The sequence below is a fragment of the Scatophagus argus genome, chromosome 1 (assembly GCF_020382885.2).
Source record: "Scatophagus argus isolate fScaArg1 chromosome 1, fScaArg1.pri, whole genome shotgun sequence".
NCBI lineage: Eukaryota > Metazoa > Chordata > Actinopteri > Scatophagidae > Scatophagus > Scatophagus argus.
In genome coordinates, this window is record NC_058493.1 from 5615900 (window position 1) to 5639698 (window position 23799).

A 23799-nucleotide genomic window follows, 5' to 3' on the forward strand; every position below is an offset into this window, starting at 1 on the left:
GCTCCAGATACAGCAGTTGCTTTTGAGGAAAAATATCCTCATTTGTTTGTCAAAAATTTAGATATGTTTCCTTTTAAAATGAAATATATCCGTTATTGAAGTTAGGACTACTTAGCTGTGAAGGTATATTAAATTTGACTTGTTACAGGTCATCAACTAAAAAAAGACTTTGGATTTATTTGTTTAGAGATTGCAAAATTTCGCTTTAAAAGAACTGACACATTTAATCAGCCTAAGTGTTCGCAGTTGTAGTTTGACACAACACGTTGTCTCCCCACTTTCAAAGTTTATCAAAGATAAGATATAATTCGAGTAAGCACGGCGGTGGAGCCGCTCAGCAGTCATTCAGCACACCGGCAGCCTGGAGGCAGCAGTGGGCAACTAGAGCGCCTGCTTTCCGGAAACTGAGGCACGAGGCAAGCAAAACATTTTCCACCGGCTCTCTCTCTTTGTCCATCCTCCTCCCTGCTGGAGCAACATCTACAGCAACACCATGTCGAATGTTGTCGATACAAAACTATACGACATTCTCGGAGTGTCTCCATCCGCATCTGAAAATGAGCTGAAGAAGGTAGTTACGCGAGAAAAGCTGAAAACTATGGATTGTATTAGGTTTTTGTTTGTAGTTTTGTTATAATTGCTACAACCAGGAAATGCGTTGCTATGCGCAGCTAGCTAGTGTTAGCTGTGCGTTCGGCTAGCCTGTTAGCAAGCTAACTGGCCTAGATGTTGGTCTGACGATGCGACAGTGACGTTCAATGATTATGGGTTTTGTGTGATCTGATTGATTTTTCATTTTTATTTACAGTGGGTTTTGAGTTGTGTTATTCCCTTAAACATGACGGTTAACGTGGATAACCTTAACTAAACGCTGGCTTGTGACGTTACGAGTCAAGTGACTGACCATACGTTAGCTTGGCTCAGGTGTCATGTAACTAGCTAAACCTGTCGAAGGTTGTGGACAGAGGTGGTTGATGTTTCCCAGAGGTTGGAAGCTATGAACAGCTAACTACTTGACAGACAGGCTTGCGTTCAACAACAGTGACAAAGTAAACATAAAAAGCTGATTTGAGTTTGTGATCTTTGGATTAGGGTTAACGTTAACCGGCTCTTTCGGTTCGTCCGGACAGCCATGTTAACAGTTGTCAGTTAGAAGGGGTCATCTTTTATTGATATCAGTGCGTTGTACCCTGTGTGGGTTTATCAGTAGTCGAACCAGTTTACGACATACAGCGTGAAGACTAAACATTAAATTGAATTGTTAATGTTAAAATCAGCCTCGGTTAGCATTAGCTACCTGACTACACATTGCGTGCCATTTGAACTATATCATTGTGGGCTTGATTAGTAAACGTAATTCCGTTTAAAGATTAACGTTACACAGTTTAGTTGGTCAGTACTGATCTGTAGCTAACTCTGTATTCGGGGTCGCGGTTAATTTTATATGACGGAGTGGGAAATGCTTATCATATTTGGTAATTAGAGGGCTAGGGTATCGCCGTCTTTGGCTAGTGTTAGCAAGATAAGCTAATTAGCTCAGACACGTTTGCTTAACCGGTAGCTGGTGATTATAATGTCAGACATTTTGAATTGCCATTTTTGACAAGATGATAATTACGGGTACAGTGCTGATAAAAGCAATGAGTAACTATCGTCACGTCGTCTTAGCAATAGTTACTCAGTAAACGATAAAACATCCACGTTATTCGAACGCGTAACGCTGTTACCGGCAGTGTTTGGTCGACTGTAATGTCTTGTGTCGTCAGGGAGGCACGTGTGATTGCGTTAACAGGTGATAAGGTTCTTTCATATGTGTATGAGTCACGTCGGTGTATAATTTCGCAAACAACGCATGTCTACAGTTGGGGCGATATTACCTAATACGGATTCCTCTTTGTGTACCCCTAGGCATACCGGAAACTGGCAAAAGAATATCACCCTGATAAGAACCCCAATGCTGGTGACAAGGTAAGACTTGAGGGTCCCCTCACAGATCTGACTGAAATTATTGATCATAGGTTTGTTTAACAGTGAATGGAACCAAATCTTTGTCCTTCCCTAATGATTTTTTTCTGAAGCTATTTGTAATGTGTTTTTAATAGCTCAGTGAACAAAAATAATGACGCTGTTGAGTCCAAATGCCTCATATATCATGAACTTGCATCATTAATCTGATCATATATTCTATAGTGCAGACAGACAGTGGTCCAAAATTACTTTCTGTGTTAGTTTTACTTTCCCTTTGTCATTACAATGAATCCTTGGTATTGGGCTCTGTCATTATTAATTTGTTTTTGTACATACTGTTGAAATTCATGAGCCAACCCTGCAACATCATCTCAGACCCATCAAAGCTCAGCATTATATTGTCATTAGCTTAGAAAGCCACATTTTGGAGTATTAGTAGAAATGCTATAAATGAAGGCCCCATATGGCAGTGCCGTTTTCGCAACAGGCAACAAGCACATTTTTCACAATATGCCATGGCAACTTCAAGATGTTAAGCCTGGAGGCATGACTTGTTATTGTTGTTATTATAATTTTCATATTTACCTTTGAAATGCAAGTGTATATTAATGTTTATAGCATGAATTGTTAACAAAACAATTGCTTCAGAGTAGCTGGTGTTATATGTATGAATGATACTTCAGTACTTCTTTTTGAGTGATCAGGTGTGGAATCACCGATAAGTATGGAATAGTGCAGCTTTGTTAGGTCCTGAGCTGGCACGTTATGAGACTACCCTTACAGAAAAAGGAAGCTTATATAGAATACTGTGCAATTTTTGTTAAACACTTCAGTCCTCTTTCAGGCTTGAAACTACATGTAGCTGTATTGTGTATTCCCTGTGCTTAGCTGACTGATGATTTGCCGTGTGACCGCACTGTTCTGACAATGAAAGTAGTATCTTATTACATATTTGTTTTCTGTCCTATCAAAACATAGTTCAAAGAAATAAGCTTTGCCTATGAAGTGCTGACCAACCCTGAAAAGAAGGAACTTTATGACCGCTATGGAGAACAAGGATTGCGGGAAGGAGGTGGGGGTGGCCCAGGGATGGATGACATCTTCTCCCACATCTTTGGCAGTGGACTCTTTGGATTCATGGGTGGCCAGGGGAGTCGCTCCAGGAATGGAGGTCGGAGAAGAGGCGAGGACATGGTCCACCCACTCAAGTAAGACCAAGCTTTTACCCTTGTTTTCCTTGAATTACACATTTGTACTTTCTTACATGCAAAAAAACTTGTTTGGAATTATTTAAAGTATCATTTATGTTCAGCTCACGTTGTTGGAGTCTAATCCTTCTGTCTTTTCCCTTAACTGAAAATAAATGTGACACTTTTTCTACAGGGTGTCACTGGAGGACCTTTATAATGGAAAAACAACTAAACTACAACTTAGCAAGAATGTACTGTGTAGCACTTGTAATGGGTAAGTTGTACAACCAGCGTGGTGCTGTAGTCCACATTGATGGCTGCTTTGTTAGTTTATTTCAGTTGTGATATTTGGTGCTAATCTTGTTATGTTTCCTAAGTTTCTAAAAATAAATTCATATGTGTATGCGTGTGCGCAGGCAGGGAGGCAAGACGGGCGCTGTACAAAAATGTTCAACATGTAGGGGGCGTGGCATGCGCATCATGATCAGACAGCTGGCCCCAGGGATGGTCCAACAGATGCAGTCTGTGTGTACTGATTGTAACGGGGAAGGTAAGAGACGCCGTGAGCCATCTAAACTGGCAATCAAGCATGTCTTGGCCTCCACAGATCCCTCACCTTGTATTCTCTAAACAATTCCAGGTGAAGTTATCAGTGAGAAAGACCGCTGTAAAAAATGTGAGGGCAAGAAAGTCGTGAAGGAGGTGAAGATTCTGGAAGTACATGTGGACAAAGGCATGAAGCATGGCCAGAAAATTACCTTTGGAGGCGAGGCTGATCAGGCACCTGGCGTTGAGCCTGGGGACATAGTCCTTGTCCTACAGGAAAAGGATCATGAGGTAGGTGTACCAGTCCCTAGGCACTCTGTGTCATTGTTTTTAATTATTTAGGACACAGTTTTGGTTATATGGTTTATATTTTATTTGCCAATTATTGCTTAGTATTGTGACATGTTCTGTCCCCTGATCACAACCTCCCACTACATATGTTGTTCAGTAAGCTGTATAGGAGTGGAATTGTTTTTTTTTGTTTGTTTGTTTGTTTTTTAAATACTGCCAAGCAAATTCCAAGCATTAATGGGTTCAAACCAAGTTAAAGTTTCAGTATCCATGTTAGTCTTTGTGTTAACAAGTTGCCTGGTGGGACTTTAATTAGAAAAGCAGTAACTAATGTGAAAATGCAGGTTTTTACCAATGCAAACTTCAGGTGAAACCGTACAAATCAAAGCTTTATTGTAAATTTCCTCACTATGGGACTAATGAAAGGATTATCTTATCTTATTAAAGACATATTCCCATTTTTCAGCTTTTTTTTTTGTCTTGTTGATGCGTTGTGCTCGGGCTTCATGTACTGGATTTTTTTTATACAGTTTAACCAGTTAAACAATTGCATTCATGGATTGCCTTATATGTAGGTTGGAAATAAGAAGTCTCCTGCCTTAGCACTACTACCAAGATAACCCAAACTGTTTTTGAAATATTTGACATTTTGAGACAGATTGTGAAATATGACTCTTAATAGGAGCTGTCAAAATACTTGCTAGGACAGTGAACTGGATGGGCGACCTTTTTGATACCTTTTGGCTGCGTTCCATGGTCTCTTTTTTTGTTTTTGATTTTGTTGATTTAATGTCACAAAAGTCAGTATGTTGTGCAGTGAGTGCAAAAAGCCTTACATGTGCTACCTGTAACCAGTTCAGTTATAGATTATATTTTCTTCATGTAGGTCAGAAAACTGAGTGATTCACAATTTGTGCAACAGGGTTGCAGAATTAAACGTGCAGTTTGTCTCAGCAGTCACATCCAGCTGGTAGTGCTTTAGGCCTCTCGACGGTCTGGGTGCTGATTACCAGATTGTCTTGGCAGTGCTGTCAGAGCTCTACATTTTCCAAATTTAGGACCGGGAATGAATTACATGAGTGGGTACCTGCCGTGATGAATATTGGTCAGTGTATCATAACCAAATTCCTTTGATTTCAGATGTGTTGTAATAAGTTTGAAGAATTGCTAGCCAGCGTTTTTCTGTTGTTGGGCTAGGTACTCTAATACATAAATTTGGAATGCTGTTGTTGAAACACTGTCAAGTCATCAAATGATCACTAGCACACAACATACATAGTGTGCCAACATACTGGGCGTAAAACTAAATCAGATTTCTAGCATTTTCAAGCAACCTGTTTCATTTTATATTTTAAGATCAGAATCAGAATTCCTTTATTAATCCCTGGAGGGAAATTCTTGTTTCTACAGACAATTGCACATGCAGTATTCCCGACCAAGAAAGGAGAAAAGTGCAGAGTATAAAAATAGGATAAACAAAAACTAAAATCTCAAGTACAGGTATTTACAAAAACTGTATTCAAAATTTTTTAAGAAAATTTAAAAATACAGGTATGTACAATGTGTAAAAGTAGCCAATATGTACATTGTATATACAAGTGAGTGTGTCTGTCACAGTGCTGAGTTTAACAGTTTGATGGCGACAGGCAGGAATGATTTCCTGTGTCGCTCTGTGGTGCATCGTGGCAGTATGAGTCTGTTGCTGAACGAGCTCCTGTAGCTGATCAACACATTGTGGAGAGGGTGAGAGGGAAAGTCCAGTATAGTTCTTATTTTGGACAACATCCTCCTCTCAGACACCACTGTCAGAGAAGATTAGCTGTGCTTTAGTTGTTGGTGTAAAACAGTTCTTATCTCACCTGAGGGCAGACCCACTAAAACACCTTGGTTTTACTAAAACACCTGTGACATACATAATTCAACACATAATGTTTACATGCCATTCACTGATTGAAATGAAAGGATCTTCTAACTTACTGGCATGTTAAGTGTGGGGTTTGGCCAGGGGCGCTTTGGAAAAGACGCTGTTCATGAGTGGTTAGATAATGTCCCCAGACACACCTCTTTGTAAGCAGGATTTAAATAGGACAACATTAATACCATGTTGTATAGGACAGACTGAACGCGTTGATCCAAGCAGAACTGTCCCACAAATGCCTTACATTTCTGTAAAGCAAAAATTGTGCATGTGTGTTTTTTTTTTTTTTTGTTTTTGTTTTTTTATTGTGATTTGTTGTTCAGCAGTTGAGACTCAATTATCATAGCTAGGTGCTTGTCTTAAATTGGTTTCCTCAGTGGGGAATGCCCAACCCACACAAGCTGAGTCACTTCTGACAAAGTGAATTTGGCTTAACAAGAACAGCAGGCTGAGCTCTAGCAGTGCCCTTATCTCTTGGTCCCAGGGGAGCTATCTGATGTCACTGATGTCAAAATATGTAAGTGAGTGGTGAAAGAAAAATAGGTTACTACAATCTGCCACTGACAGCAGAACTGATAACACCATCAAGTACTTTGGATGTTACTGACATGCACTCTTTTGATGAAAATAAAAATAAGGTAGAAAGTCAGCCAAACACCGTGAAATACAAGTAGGTGTTGTTAATGGGCAGATTCATTTGCCGCTTGGTGCATTTGTTAAGTGAAGTTAAACTGGCCAAAGGATTTGACTTGGGGGGGAGAAAATTTCCTGTGGAGGAAATTGCTCAAATATAACCTGTAATCCAGATGATGACTCTGTAGCTTACCTCACTGTTACAGTTTTTTGTGATTGCAGTGCTGCTTCTCACCAGCAGATGCTGTTTGTTAACTGGTGATTGTATGAACACCGTAAATTCCTTTGTCCTATAACTAACTGACATCATTCACAAAAGACGAATAGACCATGATGTTAGAATTAACTCCAGGGTGAAAACAAGCTCATCAGCCAATATTTTTAACCAACTTTTTGTTCTTCTCAATTGGCAGATATTCAAGCGAGATGGCAATGACCTGTTCATGAACCACAAGATCGGGCTGGTGGAGGCGCTGTGCGGCTTCCAGTTTATGCTCAAACACTTAGACGGAAGACAGATTGTTGTGAAGTACCCTGCTGGCAAAGTCATTGAACCAGGTTAACACACTTTATAATAATTCATCTTTGTCTTCTCTATTTTTAACATTATTTCAACAAGCAGTTGTAGTTGGGCGACGTGTAATATTTGTTTTAATAGTGAAATCTGTGATGGCTTGTTGCAGGACAAGGGAAGGGTTACACAAATAACTTTGCTGCTGTCTTGTCCTTGCATCTGTGCAGAGAATGTTTTCTCTCTGCTTCATCATAACGACTTTATTCCACTGGCACTTGTGTGATTAGTGTAAATATTTAATACCACTAGGCAGATTTTTTAAACATGTGTATGCAAGGAAAAGAATGACTTACCGTGTTCCTACAGTGAGCTGAAAACAACAAGGTTCCAGTTGTGCTGGACTTGGGTGCCTGAGACCATCACACAGTACTTGATAAATAAGGGTGGGGTCATCAACATTGTCAGTGAGAGTTCTGGAAAGACTGCCAAACTACCAAATGTTTACAACTGTCTCTACACTGGAAGCTGTGGAATAAACTATTATTGAGCGTGTTACATGAATAAGTTGAGGTCTGTAGAAAGTGTGAAATTTCGTAACAGTGAATTGTGAATAAACCCTCTTTTGAAATGTGCGTGTTTTCCAGGTTCGGTCAGGGTGGTGCGAGGAGAGGGCATGCCACAGTACAGAAACCCTTTTGAGAAGGGAGATCTCTTTGTCAAGTTTGATGTCCAGTTCCCAAACAACAACTGGATCAGCCCTGAGAAACTTGCGGTACGACATGTTATTCATATACACTGAGTTAATAACTATCTGTCGTCTTCGGGTATTGTCTGACAGACTACAGGGAAGACATAAATATCAAAACAGCGGTTGTTTTATAGTTGTGTTGATTATAATGTCTGTAATGTTTATTTATCATGATGTATGTAGATGAATAACTGATTAACTATAGATTCCAGAGGGTCTTAGCGGCAGCAAAAATCATAAACACAAATTTAGAGTTTGAATTTTAGGCTCGTCTGTAGGATTTCCTGGCAGATTTGTATAAGAGAGAATGTGCAGTGATTTATTCCTGATCACACCATTGACTATTAGCTTTAGCATCTCAGGTGTCCTTATGAAAGTACAGCGAGCCTCATCAGTCAAAGTCCTGTACAAGTGACTTCAAAGATATTTTCAAAGCTTGGGGATCACAGAGGCTCTTTGGCCTTCAGACAACTGAGGGGACACCACTGCTGTTAGCTTTGAAGGAGAACAGATGGTGTGCTGTTGGTAGAGACTCTGAAGAAGGGCCACAGCATTCTGCTGTACATCAGCGCTTGTTTCAGACATTGTGGGAGGAAAAACAAGTGATATTGTTAGGGTTTGAAAACAGATGTGTACTGTGCTCCCCGTGTCACAGATCTTTTCTTTTTCGCCTTCTGATACACGGGTAGAAAAGGTGAACATTTGAATTTGAGGCCAACAAATACAAATTATGAATTACAGCAGAGTTTAAGTCATATTGCAGATCTTACAGAAGGACAAAGTAATTTAAGTCATATAACATCAATTTGGATGTCGGTACTTATTTGGGTGCTTAAATTCTTTTTCTGCTTGATAACATTGCACTGCGCTGTTAATCTGACACCCGTTTAACACTGGTGTGATTAAAGGGCATGATGCTGATGCTGATGATGCTGCTGTCTGTTGGATACATTATGATGCATGTTTTCCATGTGTAGGAGCTGGAGGACATGCTGCCCTCACGATCAGAGCCACCCATCATCACAGGAGACACAGAGGAAGTTGACCTGCAGGATTATGATGTCAGCCAGAGCTCATCATCGGGTAGTCGCAGAGAGGCCTACAACGACAGTTCTGATGAGGAGGGTGGCCACCATGGCCCAGGGGTACAGTGTGCCCATCAGTAGTCTCATACTCTTACACACACCACACACACACACACACACACACACACACACACACAAAACCCATGTTCTGCTTGGGGAGAAGATGTATGAGTTGCAGAGTAAACAAGGATGCTGGTCAGTCTTGAAAAGCATGGTAATTCCTCAGACACAGATCAAAAATTAAATTGTGGCACCTGGAACTGTTGATTGTCATTGACTTGTGTGCTGAGATTATTTTGAACTTTGTCTGAGGAGCACCCACAGGGGTAGTCGGAGACTTTGCACTGCACCTGAAACAGATTTAGACACTTTAAACAGCAGCTTCAGGACGAGGTCATATTAAGTATTTAAGGAGTATCATAACCAGTGGTTGCCCCAGTGAATGCCATGTAGGATTATGATCTGGTGTTCGAGGTGAACCCCTCACCCTTCTACTTCTGTCACCCCTGATGAAATCCATTCCCCCCGCTAATGGGAACTCCAGATCAGTCTAAGGAAGAAATGTTTGTTTGCTGAGTGTGTGACTTGCATTTTGTTTTCATAGTATTTACAATAATTAATTTAAAAACTAACCGATGTGCATACACAGACAAAGCAGCTGGGCAATGTGACGTGCAGATCCTTGGACTCATGTATTCATGGATTCATCCACTCAGCGCCATTTGTAGGATTTGATTCCGATTTTTACAGTTTCATTTTCTTTGTAGGTTTTTACTCTTTTTTTTTTCTTCATATTTTAATTCAAACCGAAAACTGGTTATTGTGTATATCATTGAACTGGTTGTTGGTAAGCTTCATCAGCTGCTGTATTCAAAGCTGTGTGATTTTTTTTTTTTTTTTTTTTTTAAAAAAGAAATAACAAAAGTGAAATGATGAAAATGTATAGCCTGTATCTGTGCTGAGACCATGTGCATGTAAAAGCTTTGGTTCCCGCACTTAACAAACATCATATACAGCAGCACACTTCCTAAAAAAATATCTATGAAGTTGTTGAATAAATTGTTGAAATATCATCTACTGTGTGGTGCCTTGTTTTCTATATTCTCATTAATAATCAGAAAAATAATATTACCTCAAGTGTTTTTCATGTAATAAGGGGTAGGGAGGGGGGGGGTGTTTAACACCTGGATACATGAGACTCTAACAAGTCACATGATGGATTTCAGTTATATTTATATTCTCAATAAGGATTGCACTGATAGGCTTAGATTCTGATCATAACACTAAACTTTTGGTGTGTGTGTCTGTGTATATATTTTTTATATACATATATATATAGGTCATATTAAGTATTTAAGGAGTATCATAACCAGTGGTTGCCCCAGTGAATACCATGCCATGTAGGACTATGATCTAGTGTTCGAGGTGAACCCCTCACCCTTCTACTTCTGTCACTGCTGATGAAATCCATTCCCCCCCGGTAATGGAAACTCCAGATCAGTCTAAGAAAGAAATGTTTGTTTGCTCAGTGTGTGACTTACAATAATTAATTTAAAAACTAACCGATGTGCATACACAGACAAAGCAGCTGGGCAATGTGACGTGCAGATCCTTGGACTCGTTGGACTCATGTATTCATGGATTCATCCACTATATGTATCTGTAATGCTGGTACCTGGTACTGCTGTCTGCTTTTCCAAACTGGGGTTTCTACCTTAATTAGTAAAGTGATACTGTACAAGTCATATGTTTGATTAGTAATAGAGTACTCACTACTAGTTTTGTCAGTATGGTCCTGTTTTAATTCAGATTAGGAGGTGGGCCACCCCCCAGGAGGGCTCAGTGAATGGAAGCAACAAAAGAAATGAATAGTAAAATCAAAATATTAGTCATCACATTATCATCAAGAAGAGAAAACTGAGAATAGTCTAAATGTGTGTGATTTGGTTAAAAAGGTTTTTGGGGGAATTTTAATGTTTTTCCCATTTTTTTCCCCATTTTTCCCATTTTCCCACAGTCAGAAAGTAAATTCTTCAGAACAGACCAGAGCCACAGAGGAGAGTTAAATCAACTACATAACAGACGTCTGTCACAAATTTCAAGCCAAAAGAAAGTTTCACACAACAGATTTGATACAAGTCCTCCTAAGGTCTCATCATGCTCATGTCATGATCCACCTGCTGACCATTTCCACTGTTTACCTCACCTACTCGCACTACTTCCAAATGAAAACTGTCATACATACGTATGGAGTTTCTCATTCAAACTCTACCACCACTTTGCATGCTTACATACTATTATTTAAACGTAAGAGAACACAAAAATCAGTGCACTGTAATTTCAATTTGCTATACTGTGAAGTAATATCCCAATGGAGTTGACCGATTTTTGACAACCGTACACGTGATCATCACATGATTAGTCTTATATTGCATGAATTTTTCCTGTTCTGGATGTTGATATTTTCATAAAGGCCTATTTCGGCGATTCATATCACCGGCGCCGTGGCTTAGTTGGTTAAAGCGCCTGTCTAGTAAACAGGAGATCCTGGGTTCGAATCCCAGCGGTGCCTTTTTCTTTCTTTCTTCTTTTTCATTGTCCTAGTAGTTAATTTCGCTTGCTGTTCAACGCTTATTGAAGCAGAAAAAACAGACAATATCTTTTCTACTTAAAAGAAAATGCTCCATTTCCTCTGTATAAATGAACAGATTTAAATGTCCTATGTGCTTATTCACTGTATGAGAGAGATTTGCAGTACACCCATCTGACCATATGGGGGCGGAGAAACAGTCTACTGAACCAAAAACCCTTCAGAACAAAGGAGGGACTTGGTGAAGGTAAAGATGAAAATCATGAGGCAACCGTATCTAGGATGAACTCTCCCTTTCAACGAGGGAACGCTGTTCGTGGGGTAATGTATGCTCCAGGACGATGCCTGCCGTTTCTATACAACTGTCACAATCAATCCGAGAGCGAGGAGGGAAGACTTATAAAGAATGTGTACCACTTTGTCCTGATGCGGCAAGCCGAACACAGAATGGGCCAAAACAAAACCGGAAGTTAGGCTCTCTCGAAAATAAGACTTGCAAAACATGGCTTCTTAAATCTTAAAAACACATCTTGCAAGACCATTATACCAGGTGGCTCTTAAGCATTGCTTGTACCTGTCTGTCCGCGTTGGAGAAGAAATAAAATCTGTACATTACCCATATTTAATTAGTTTATTTTAGTAGGCTACATAGATCCATTCAAACAAACCGCAAAAATCCCATTTATGAGATATTAGCTAAATAATAGTTTCCGTTAAGTAATGCACTGTTTACTATAAATGTTTGTTCGAAAGCTACATTGATTAAACAACATATTTTGAAGGCAATGACCGGAACTGTCGAGTTTCGCTGCCGCTAACTTGACCTGGTTGCTTGACTCGCTGCTGAGGACACAATGCCTATCCACGGGAAAGACGTTTCGGTGAGCTCGGTGTCTGTGAGCTGAAAACAGAAGCCGGAGCGTCGCTGGAGGACGCAGATGTCGAGCAGACCGTGTCGGAGATGATAGCAGAAGTCCCCTCACGGACCATGGGACTGACGGAGCTGCTGCTTGGACTGCTGTGGTTCCGTACTGCTCTGCTCTGTGCAGGTGAGAAACAACAATGCACCTCCGCTGCTTGAAATCTGTCCACACATTTTGTGTATACATCTCGTTAAACCTTCTGGGACAACTTGGTCACATGCAGAAAATTCAAATTATCCAGAAAATTCAGTCAATAGAAGGTATCTGTGGGTGGTCGTTTGCCTGTTTGTCCTTATCGGAGTTTACAAAGCTTCTAATATCTCTGCACCACTGACAGTCACAAGAGAGCGTTCCTATGAAACCTGATGTTCACACCCGAGAAGGAGTGGATGTTGTTGTGCGTGCTGCTGTCTCCCGTGTCACCCTGATAAAGTGATAAGATAGATGAAGACCAAGTGTTTTCATTGTTTTGATCGCATGGGGATCGAGACGAGGCTATCGTTTTGCACAAGCCTGCCGCTATTGATCCGCGGTGGGTAAATGATCAGGGATAGTGTGGAAACATGGATGCTCTTTCACAAATGTGATGCTGCTATCAGCATTACATCACTGCTTCTCTGCAGCCAGTCAATCCCTCTCTCTCTCTCTCTCTCTCCTCCCCCCTCCCTCCCCCCGCGCTATTATCACGTCCTGCACTTTATTGGAATGAAAATAAACGAGAAGACTGCAAAACCCGCCGACAGGTCAAACAGTTTCAGACTTTAGAGCTGTTTGTGTTTGTGTGTGTATGTGTGTGTGTGTGTGTGTGTGTGTGTGTGTGAGAGAGAGAGAGAGAGAGAGAGAGAGAGAGAGCAGGAAGGAAGAGACCCTGACAAGCAGTGGTCACACACACCATTAAACACACACTATCCTGAACACGTCGGTGCTTGTTTGGCTTGGCACCTTTTCACATTCAACCAGCTGTAGATCTTTATATCTGAAGAAGAATAAGACCTTATATGTACTGTTGTGATCCCAGTATCTCTTTTAAAACATCTCACGTGCTCTTCAGAGGATTTAATGTTATTTCTGAAAAGAACCCAGATGACAGATTGAAGTGTTTAACACTGCAACACAGACATCTAAAACCAACTCAACCCTCCTGTGCCTCTGTAAGGTATTCTGTCCTGTTCTCAGTGGTGGGAGGTAACCTGGTGAACTGATTCAATTTGCTTACAATTTTGAGCTTCTTGTGAGTTTTTCTAGTTGATGTTGACTACTACACTGGGAAATATTTTACTTTGCTGTTGAATTAAAGGTTTTACCTAAAAAAGCTGATGAGCTTCTAAAATACAATGCATATTTGGCTTGTAACACCTTCCAAACGATGTCTTTCAGATGTCCTCGAGTTGTGTCTTTGGTGGAGCTGCTAGTTAGCTCTGCATTACCATCTACAACAGTAAAATGCTACTCACTCAGCACTGCTTCAGTATTAACAAGCTAATGATGTCATATATAATAATATTTCGGTCATTTGCATCATTAACATCTGCATAATGAGTGCTTTCACTTCTCGTATTTCAGACACATTTTGCTGCACTTTTACTTGAATGCAGTCTACAATCAACACTAGCAAAAGCAAACAAACAAACAAACAAAAACTGTCCTGTTGCCATACTTCCAATAAATCTCTGGGGGCTATTTAGATTATATTATTGCATTATTTGAAGATGATTAACAAATGATCACATTTGGTTGGATTTATGTTTTACACAGTGTCCTAAGTTTTTGGAGTCGTGTGTGTGCGTGTGTGTGTGTGTGTGTGTGTGTGTGTGTGTGTGTGTGTGTGTGTGTGTGTGTGTGAGCTAGCTGTGTCCGAGCAGTCGGTTTCTGTCTCTGTAAATAATTCCTCCCCCTGCCTCCTTGTTTCACTCTGCTGACTTTACTGATTCATCAAGCAAGCCTGAAACAGGCGCACATACTCAGCAGAAGTGAGCAGACTCTGTGCTGTGTGACCATGTTGGATAATCACTGTTAAGCAGTTCAGCTAATGTTCTGTCTCTGTGGGTCTGGTTAATTAAGAACCCTGTTGTACAGCTTCTTTCTGTGTGTGTTTCATTTCTACTGTGGCATTAAGCAGTAAAGAGACAATTAAACATTGAGCTTAGTAGGTTTATATTCTCTTTCTCAATATAAGAAGGAGAATGAAATCCTTCCCGTTTTTGTTCATTAAAAAGTCATTAATACTTGTGGCAGTCTTCCTCTTCTCAAAGTCTTTCTTTAGAAATCTAACATTGATCCTGATGTCTCATATCTACAAAACCATGGTATTCATAGCCTGCTCTCTGCACAGACCTGTGTGTCTTATTCGTTGGCCACCTCACACTGTGTTGCTCCCAGGAGCAATGGTACGATGGCAGCAGGCGATGCTGTTGCCTTGGCTGCCAGTTTGACTGCTGCTGCTGCTGTTAGAGGCCCCATGTGATCAGTTCCTCTGAAAGGCACTAAGGTCATTCGTCACGAGGAGGCACTCTGTGAAAGTTTTTGCACTCATCAGAGACAAAAGATCTGGATAAAATGTTTGACACTGTTGTAGAGCATAGCAGCAATATGACCACATCCCTAAATGCATTAATGCTAGAATATCTGTCAAATGTCAGTATTCCTTGCATTGGTCTGCAAAGTTATTATGTGATTTACTGGTGACCTGAACCTCTACAAAAGGACTGTAGAGAGCGCCATCACTTACATGTGTGTTTGCATCTCCCTCTCATTACACAGCAGGCTGCAGTGAGCGAGTGGAGGTCCATACAGAGCGGAGGGGTGTGATCTACAGTCCTTCCTGGCCTTTAAACTACCCTCCTGGAGTCAACTGCAGCTGGCATATCCAGGGAGGCCAGGGGGAGGTCATTACCATCAGGTAGAACCCCTCACATGCACACAGACACATACAGACACACACACACACACACACACACACACACACACACAGATACACAGATACAATATACATGTGACAGCAGCTCCGGAGTGAAATGATCAATGTTCTGTCCTAGTTTCCGTAACTTTGACGTGGCAGAGTCAGGAAGCTGTTTGGGAGACTGGCTTCTGCTCACTCCTACGTATAAAGGGGAATCCAGGCTGTGTGGCTCCGTGCTGCCTCAGCCGATCATATCCACCAGGGGGCGTGTTTGGCTCTATTTCCACTCTCAGGCTAACGGCTCTGGTCAAGCCCAGGGCTTCCGCCTCTCTTACATCAGAGGTAAGCTGGACAGGGTTTTTTATTTAGCTTATATTTTGTCCAATCCTTAACCTGAGTGAATCCAAATTAGCAGTTTTAGAACTATAAATAATTTAGACTAGAGAAAATAAAACTATCATTAAAGATTAAACAAAAACTACCAAAGCTTTGAATGTGATGGGATAGTGACTTATAATTCCATATTTTCATATCGACATACAGCAGTGGCGGGCCGTCAGGGCCAGCAAGGCCTTCTCTGCTGGCCTAAACGCCATCAGAAGCACTGACCTACATTTACAACCTAAATTGTAATATTTGTTCTATGAAATTGTATTAATTTATTCCCAACAGTTTATTCTCTTCATTTCGTAGCATGTCTGTCGGCTGCACCGCTTCTAGTACGTGTATGTGGATGTTCGATTTTTGTCCAATCAGATTTCAGCCTCTATGTGTTGCCATGTCAGTCTAATCTGCCCAGGGCCTTCAGAATCAGTAGTGCTGGCCCACGCAATTTGGACTATATTAGCCACTGACTGTTTCTTTAACCAATCAGATTTCAGAATCCTCGCCGTGACGCTTCCCACGGCCCGCCACTGACATACAGTCATCTATTACCCTAGCTAAAGTATAACATCCTCCCTGAGTCTTCTTGAGTATTAGTGTTGCAATTCCAATTTATTTTCTTTGTAGGTCACCTGGGTCAAAGCAGTTGTCAGTCAGATGAATTCCTGTGTGGGAACGGGAAGTGTCTTCCTCGCTCCTGGAAGTGCAATGGACAGGATGAATGCGGCGATGCTACCGACGAACGCAGTTGCTCCCCTCCTCCCACTGAGGCTCAGCATGGCCTCTGCCCGTTCGGCTCCCTCCCGTGCACAGAGGCCCATTCCACTCGCTGTCTGCCTGCTGTGCTGCGCTGCAATGGAGCTCGCGACTGTCCAGATGGCACAGATGAGCTGGGTTGCCCTGACACCACTTGTGGCAAACGTCTGGGGAATTTCTATGGCTCCTTTGCGTCCCCAGATTTTTTTCGGGCCAACAGGAGCACTGTGGCAGAGCTGAGATGTTCCTGGTTGCTGGACACCCAGGACCCCAAGCCTATTGTGCTGCAGCTGGACCTGCGGCTGGGGCCTGGAGACTCGTTGCATGTCTATGATGGCCTGCTGCAGCGGGCAGAGCACCTCTTACAAGTGTTGTCGTATCATAACAACAGGCGTCCAGCACTACTGGAGTCGAGTCGGGGTCAGATGAATGTTTTATACATGGCCCAGCCTCACAGCCCTGGACATGGCTTCAACGCCACATATCAGGTACTACAGAGTGGGAACAACTTGTTACTTAGTCTCCAGATTTACTGTAAAACCTCAATTCATATGAAGCTCAGCTTATAGTTTAGACCTCCTTCTTTAAGCTTCTTGTCCCTCTGCCAATACTGAATGCTTCATATGTCTTTTGGGTTCCTTGCACCATTTCTATCTGTCCTAAGGAATCAGCTTTTCTGAATAGTATGGTTGAAAGAAAGAGTTGATGTTCATCATCTTGACAAGTTGAGTGTCTAGACAGTTACACATTTTTCCTCTGTTTTTTTAGGTCAAAGGTTACTGTTTTCCCGGCGAGCGTCCTTGTGGCAGTGATCAGGGCTGCTACTCTGAACGCCAACGCTGCGATGGCTACTGGCACTGCCCATCAGGCCGCGATGAGGAGGCCTGCCCGACGTGCCCAGATGGGGAGTTTCCCTGCGAGGGTGGTACTGGAGTGTGCTACCCAGCCTCTGAACGTTGCAACAACCAGAAGAGGTGTCCAGATGGATCTGACGAGAAGAACTGCTATGACTGCCAACCTGGAAACTTCCACTGTGGGACCAACCTATGCATCTTTGAAACATGGCGGTGTGACGGCCAGGAGGACTGCTTGGACGGGAGCGACGAGAGGGACTGCCTGACAGCGGTGCCCAGGAAAGTGATCACAGCTGCCCTCATCGGCAGTCTGGTCTGCAGTCTCCTATTAGTCATTGCCCTCGGCTGTGCCCTCAAACTCCACTCCCTCAGGAGCAGAGAGTACAGGTGGGGACGCAACTTTGCAGTACATTTGCATGTTATGTCCTTCTTTTTTTCAAAACACATTGTCTGGTGTTGCATTTTATTGTGATTGACGGTGCACAATCCCAAAACTTTGCTCGTGTAGCCAGTTTGTATCACCTTAAAATCACTCAGTCTTTGTCTACATCTCTTCAGTTTTTTTCTCTTTCCTTCTGTTTCACTGTCTGTCTGTCTCCCTTGCAGAGCTTTTGAGACTCAGATGACTCGCATGGAGGCTGAGTTTGTTCAGAGAGAGGCTCCCCCCTCGTATGGTCAGTTAATCGCACAAGGTCTCATCCCTCCTGTGGAGGATTTTCCAGTATACAACCCCACCCAGGTAGTGAACACGCAAGAAATAGACCAGCACATGGTCTTTTGGGTTTGAAGTTTTGAACCAAAAATAGAAATCTACTAACAATTTTAATGGAGGTTGGCTGCTTTATACAGTGAAATAATTTCACTGTATAAACTTCAAAACTGTCCACCCAGTCTAAAGTGTGTGTTTGTCTAGAGCTGTTAGTTCATTGTTACAGCTCTGTGTTTCCCCTTTTGTTTGACCTCCCTGTCCTCCAGGCGTCCATGTTACAGAACCTGCGGTTGGCGATGCGCAGACAGATCAGACGACACTCGACACGACGCACCAACTCCTCCTCTCGTCGGCGTCTTGGGCATCTGTGGAGTCGTCTGTTCCACATTGGAGGGCGAAATAGAGGCCACGCCCCCCTGCTTGACCACCCTGGGCCCACACAGATCACACTGGGGCTTCATAGCTACCAAACTGTGGATGTGCAGGGGCCCCAGGTAAGGGCCAGGTCTGGAGCTGGGCTTGAGGATGAAGTTGATGCAGTGGGTATGCGGGTCTCCTGCTGCTCAGCCACAATGGACCTGCAGGCCTGCTCGCCCGAGAGCCCTGCTTCACCTCTTTCCATGCAGTCTGTAGACAGTCCAGAAGAGGAGGAGCTGTCACCTGTCAGCATGGAAAGCAGCAGAGCTCCACAGCCTGAGCTCCTCACCCCTGTTCAAAGTGACTCTTCGGCACATAGCAGCCCCCCTCCTCAGGAAACTTCTGTACCCCCATGCCATCCCCGGGCATCTAGGAAACTGGTTCTGGAGCTCGCTGTTAACCTAAAAGGTGTTTCATTGAGACGTTACTCTCCCCTGGGGCCCTTGTCCCCTATCTCGCCCCCTGTGCTTCCCAACAGCTCCCAGATATCTGCAACCCACCCTCACTCACAGGGGCTGGAGATGACTTCACCTTCACTTTCTGAGCCCTCATCTTCTTCTGTGAAAGCAGAGGACAGCGATAGCCACTTTACTGTGCAAGTGCCATGCAGGGAAATAAGAAGCAAGGATGAGAGGAGGAGGGAGGGCAAGAGCAGACTCTGCAGATTCAGCAGGACCTTCAGTGATGAGGGAGGAGATTCAGGGAGGGAGACAACACCATGCTGAAGAGTTCGGGAAGATGCTCTCCTTCCCTACACTCTGTTGAGACCTGGTGTCAGCAATATCTGCTCTGTTAAAGTGTCCTTGAAATGTGTCCCAACCCAACTTGACCCACAACACTGAGGAGGTAAAGTGAAATAAAATTAGCTCATGTCCACCTTGAATGCATAAAAATGTGCATATGCAGTCTTTTCCTAAGATTAATGAAACCAGCGTTGATAGTGCTTATTGTCTGTGTCGAACAGTAAATGTCTTTGTCAAACAGGGTCTTGCTGTTGACTCCTACAGTTAAATGCAAAGAGACATCCTGTTAATTCATCGTTAGCCCGTTCCAAACTCAATTCTGGCTACCAGTACCAGTACAACATTGGCAACATATTCCTACAATGCCAAAGCAGCCTTTCTGTCCTTACCCGGAGCCGTTCTATACCGCTATACTGTGAACCATAAAAGCCTATTAAGTAATCATATGAATTTATCTGAGTAATGGTCCCCTACTCTGTCTTATTTCCTCTTTATTTTCTGAAGTGGTATTACTATCATTATTGTATGACATTTCTAAAAGGTCATGGTTAGCTGTGGCAGTAAAGCATATAGCTGGCAACATTTTATGTTACTGTTATTGTCAACAAATCATGTGAAAAGGCCATAACCAAAACTTATGCCAATTCATCTGTCAATACTTCAGCTTCAAAAGCCTGCGTATACTTAATGTTTTCAAAAATAATTATGCAAAACAGGATACTGGAGTTTCCAGGCTTAAACAATGCATAGTGTTTTTTTGGAGATTTATTTTCAGGCACGGATTAATACACGCTTGCGGCAGTAGGACAGGAGGACTGAATGAAATTAAAATACAGTGTTCATGCTCATGGTAATGACACAGTGCAATGGTATGGCTCATTGATGTGTTTTAATAGTTTTGGTTAACAAAGAATAAACTATATTTAAAAAAAAAACGTAATAGTAATATTAATATGTTGTGAGTTTTGGTCATTTCAAGGCATTTGTTGACAAACAGAAAAATATAAACTATCACCGGACTTACCTTTTAATTACAACTTTGAACCACAAACCTTTGACATTTTCAGAAATATGCTTATTATCTTTCTTGTGGAGAGATGAGAAAATTGATACCACTCGTAGATCCATCTGTAAAATGTGATGTTACACTGAGCAGCTAGCCTGGCTCTGTCTGAAGGTAGCTTATGAACTTGGTAGGTGGACTTCTGTTACCCTCTGAGCTGGGCAGGCTGTTTCCCCCTGTTCTCAGTCTTTGTGCTAAGCTACAGTAACTGGCTGCTGCCTAATTTGTAAACAAACTATAAAAAAACAGGGATGTAGCGTTTGTCACATCATCCATAGTTTCTGAAGAGCTGTTTGTGAATCCCACTGTAGTGACTGTAGTGGCCGTCGCCATCTCAGCAGTGCCTGACTTTAACTAATCCAAAATATGGGCAAAGTGGTGGAGCACAGACCTCTTCAAGTTAACTGCTCAGCAAGCCCTATAATCTGTCCAGCGTTTTCTTGAACATTATTTCAAAAGACTCCATGACTACCAAATTCAGGTTCTCCAGTTAGCTGAGGTGACACGTAGCAGACAGCCCGCGGCTAATTGTCACTCAAAGCGACCACACTGTTAATTATGCGTGACTGCTTAAACATTTCACCCCTCTATAGTTGCCAAGAAAAGGGGAATTAGTATGAGATTGTAAATGTTTATCCCTGCTGTAAAGTTGAATAATTTATTATGGTTGTCTATGGGTATAGACTCACTTTCGGAGCCTCAAGTGGCCATTCAAGGAACTGCACTCTTGGCATTTCCTTGTTCGTTTCATTTTTTGTGCTCGCTTGTAACGATATGAGATACCAAAGTAGTATTAATCATCTGACTCTTAGCAAAAGGGCAAATAAGCATATTCCCTGAAACTGTAAAACACTTGTGCAGCGTCACTGAATCATGCAACAGTTTAATCATGCCAAACCGTTTTAGTCAATATTTACTGTGCATGACCAGTCCTCAGTTACAGTTACTTCAGTGACCGCTTTTAAGAAGCCATTGGTTATGTTTTGGAAGTTATATCGACTAGTTCAGTCCAGCTTTTTTGACTTGATTAATCAAAAACAAGCCAAACTTGGTTGAAGGTAGTACGTCCAAGTATGTTGGCTGTAACTCAGCCACTCATCCTCCTCAAGTCAAACTCAAACTGTTCTCTCAAGGAAGCCTTTCCCCACTTGAATGAACATGACTGTGTCTGTATGCATTCAGCGCAGTGAAGATTATAAGTAAATGTTTAGGAAATGTTGGGAAGGGGGGCGTTGTTTCAGAATATTGATGGTTTGCTGAATCCTTTTCATTCCAGCAGTACTTCTGCAGTACTGCTGACTTGGTGGCTGGTCACTGAAGACATGAACTGCTGGTTTATTCCATTGGAAATTCATATCTATGCTGTTGAATTTTCTATGACAGGATGTTAAAACAAAGACTTCTATTTTTCAACCTTCAACGTAGAACTGTACTAGTTCTGCTTTATATTCCTCTCTCTTCCTTGACGGACACTGACTTTGATTGAACCTGGTCACCTATGTCTCTGGTGTTTTTTTTAAAGTTTGTCTCTCTCACCGGTGACCCTTCACTTATCACCGTTGGACTTGAATGTATTAATTTTTGTTGGTGAGGTCACCAGTGAATTTAGGGAGGGTATGATAAAAGCATGAAGCCAAAAGCTGGTTGATTTTTTTTTTTTTGCTGTAGTGAGCTGAATGTGCCATGCAACCCTTCTCATAGGAGTTTTAATTTTAACAGCTGCTACATGTTATGTGCCATTAGAGATATTTCAATATACGCTCACAAGTAATTCATGTCGAATGACGTTCTGATTCCCTTTCCTTTCTTTGAGATATGGACGAATACATATCAGTTTGCTTATCTCTGCTTTGCATGTTTTATCTCCTTGTACCTTTTTATTTAAGTTCAAAGTCCGTCATCCTCATTTGACTTAAAGTGAAATATATATTTACACAATGTATTTCCTTACTTGCTTTGTAAAGTACAGAAGTGTGTTCAGAATGCCTTAATGGTTTCTCCTTGCTCTTGTAAATATAGATAGATAGATAAATATAAAGAGATTAGTCTGTTTCTGGACACAACTGTATGATGTGATGTGATTGGTACAACTGACTGCATTGGCGTTATAGTGCACCACTGTGTGAGGAATCTCTGGGATTATTATGGCTGTGAGTTGGGGAAAAGGAAATTAGTTTTTTAAAGCCTTACTTTAGCTTGTTTACCTGTTTTATCTGTAAAAGTCTTGGTGACATTTATGGCGTTAATGATTTTCAGACTGCAGCCAACAAATGATAGAGAATGTTGTGGCAACACATTTCAAGTAGATTTTTTTTGTTTGTAAACAGGAAATTATGTCACACTGATGTGGTTAAGGTGATCTTTTATCATCTGCTATAGATCATCTGCTCAGATAAAGGATGGTCTGTCAGTGTTTTTTTGTTTTTTCATTGCATTTATTCACTCTAAAGTATCAAACCCTTTCCAGTTTGCTACAGTAACTGTACTTTTCAATGGGCTAGCACACAGGTAAATACACTGGATCAAGGCCACTGGAAAGTAAAATGCTACTGAACCAGATTGTCTGATAGTGGCATCTCCTCTCCTAGCTGTTAGATTCTGGAGTCTATTCACCTTCAAAGGCTGAAGTCAACAGATACTGCGTTTGTATAAAAGCATTTCTATCATTTTGAGAACTCTATTTGTATATTTTGTGCTGAAAGAGATTGTCAAGTGACAATGTGGGGGTTTGCTGATATGAACCCTGTACAGACTTCTGTTTATTAGTTATTGTTTTCCTGTGCCTGCAATTAATAAACTTCAAACTGTATCAATTACAATTTTTTTCAGCGAGCAAAATGTCATAAGTTCTCCTTTTGTGTCAAAAATACTACTACTGCCATCATATTACTGGAAGTGTATTACAAGCCATTTAGTGACATGCCAGCTACCACACTGAACTGTCAAAACTTCGTTTCCATCTCCAGTCATATTTATTCATTTATATTATATATTTATATATATGCCCCTGCCCCTTTTCTATTTGCTGCGTAGAAATCAAATGTTACATTCCTCAGCGCTGAACTCAGCGTCAGCCTACTCAGAGTTGATTGAACTAAGTCAGATCAGCTGTTCTGAAACCGGAAACTCGGAGTTTTCCGTCTCGGAGTAGATCAACTGAAATTTCACAGTTTAACTCAACTCCTTCTTGAAACGGTCCCCAATTCGTATTCAATGTTTACGTGGGGCGTTATCTCATTAACCCATTGGTCGATTTGGATGGTTGCCACCTGTATGAAATCGTCACAGCCAATAGAATCGATGGCAACCACCAAATACACGTCACTGGAAACGTTATCCAAATGCAAGGACACAAAGATTGTCTATACAAGGTGAGGGAAACTCTTCTCTCTTACATTTGTAAGGTTCTAACGGAAATAGAAACGGCCCTAGGCAGTGAAAAATGATTTCAACTCGACACACAGACATGGGATTCTAGGAATTGAGTGGAGTATGATTTATGATGGTGAACTACTGAAGGTAAGACCGTACTGATAGTTGGGCTGTATAAAGCGAAGTGATTTTTTTT

At 41.7% G+C, this 23799-nt stretch overlaps 2 protein-coding genes and 1 non-coding gene across 5 annotated transcripts; all 3 read left to right on the forward strand.

Moving 5' to 3' along the window:
• Positions 1-358: 358 nt before the first annotated feature.
• Positions 359-9966, forward strand: dnaja2a (DnaJ heat shock protein family (Hsp40) member A2a). Its single transcript, XM_046400424.1, has 9 exons — positions 359-571; positions 1909-1968; positions 2947-3176; positions 3352-3432; positions 3575-3708; positions 3799-3995; positions 6960-7104; positions 7705-7832; positions 8786-9966. The coding sequence occupies exons 1-9, from the start codon at positions 494-496 to the stop codon at positions 8972-8974; spliced, it is 1242 nt and encodes a 413-aa protein (XP_046256380.1). The 5' UTR covers positions 359-493; the 3' UTR covers positions 8975-9966.
• Positions 9967-11391: 1425 nt separating this feature from the next.
• trnat-agu lies at positions 11392-11465 on the forward strand. The gene has a single exon. It is a non-coding gene; the product is annotated as a tRNA-Thr (tRNA).
• A 433-nt stretch (positions 11466-11898) lies between these two features.
• lrp3 (low density lipoprotein receptor-related protein 3) lies at positions 11899-23069 on the forward strand. Of its 3 annotated transcripts, XR_006844391.1 has the most exons (8): positions 11906-12532; positions 15167-15305; positions 15442-15647; positions 16317-16933; positions 17214-17686; positions 17906-18038; positions 18275-19271; positions 21508-23069. XR_006844391.1 is itself a non-coding variant. In XM_046400681.1 (7 exons), exons 1-7 carry the CDS (start codon positions 12445-12447, stop codon positions 19148-19150), a joined length of 2529 nt encoding a protein of 842 aa, XP_046256637.1. In that variant the 5' UTR covers positions 11899-12444; the 3' UTR covers positions 19151-23069. The 3 variants fall into 3 exon arrangements, 2 of the variants coding, with proteins under 2 accessions (XP_046256637.1, XP_046256513.1); XM_046400681.1 differs by having other exon boundaries at positions 11899-12532; positions 15170-15305; positions 18275-23069; XM_046400557.1 differs by having other exon boundaries at positions 18275-23069.
• The last annotated feature ends 730 nt before the right edge of the window (positions 23070-23799 follow it).

What these genes read in the sequence shown, in the direction of transcription:
- dnaja2a (XM_046400424.1), top strand. Translation starts at nt 494, where the DNA reads ATGTCGAATGTTGTCGATACAAAACTATACGACATTCTCGGAGTGTCT. An exon ending in CTGAAAATGAGCTGAAGAAG is followed by an intron (nt 572 to 1,908) that starts GTAGTTACGCGA and finishes GTGTACCCCTAG; the next exon opens with GCATACCGGAAACTGGCAAA. An exon ending in CTGTGTAGCACTTGTAATGG is followed by an intron (nt 3,433 to 3,574) that starts GTAAGTTGTACA and finishes GCGTGTGCGCAG; the next exon opens with GCAGGGAGGCAAGACGGGCG.
- lrp3 (XM_046400557.1), top strand. Translation starts at nt 12,445, where the DNA reads ATGATAGCAGAAGTCCCCTCACGGACCATGGGACTGACGGAGCTGCTG. An exon ending in GGGGAGGTCATTACCATCAG is followed by an intron (nt 15,306 to 15,441) that starts GTAGAACCCCTC and finishes GTTCTGTCCTAG; the next exon opens with TTTCCGTAACTTTGACGTGG. An exon ending in GCTTCAACGCCACATATCAG is followed by an intron (nt 16,934 to 17,213) that starts GTACTACAGAGT and finishes CTGTTTTTTTAG; the next exon opens with GTCAAAGGTTACTGTTTTCC.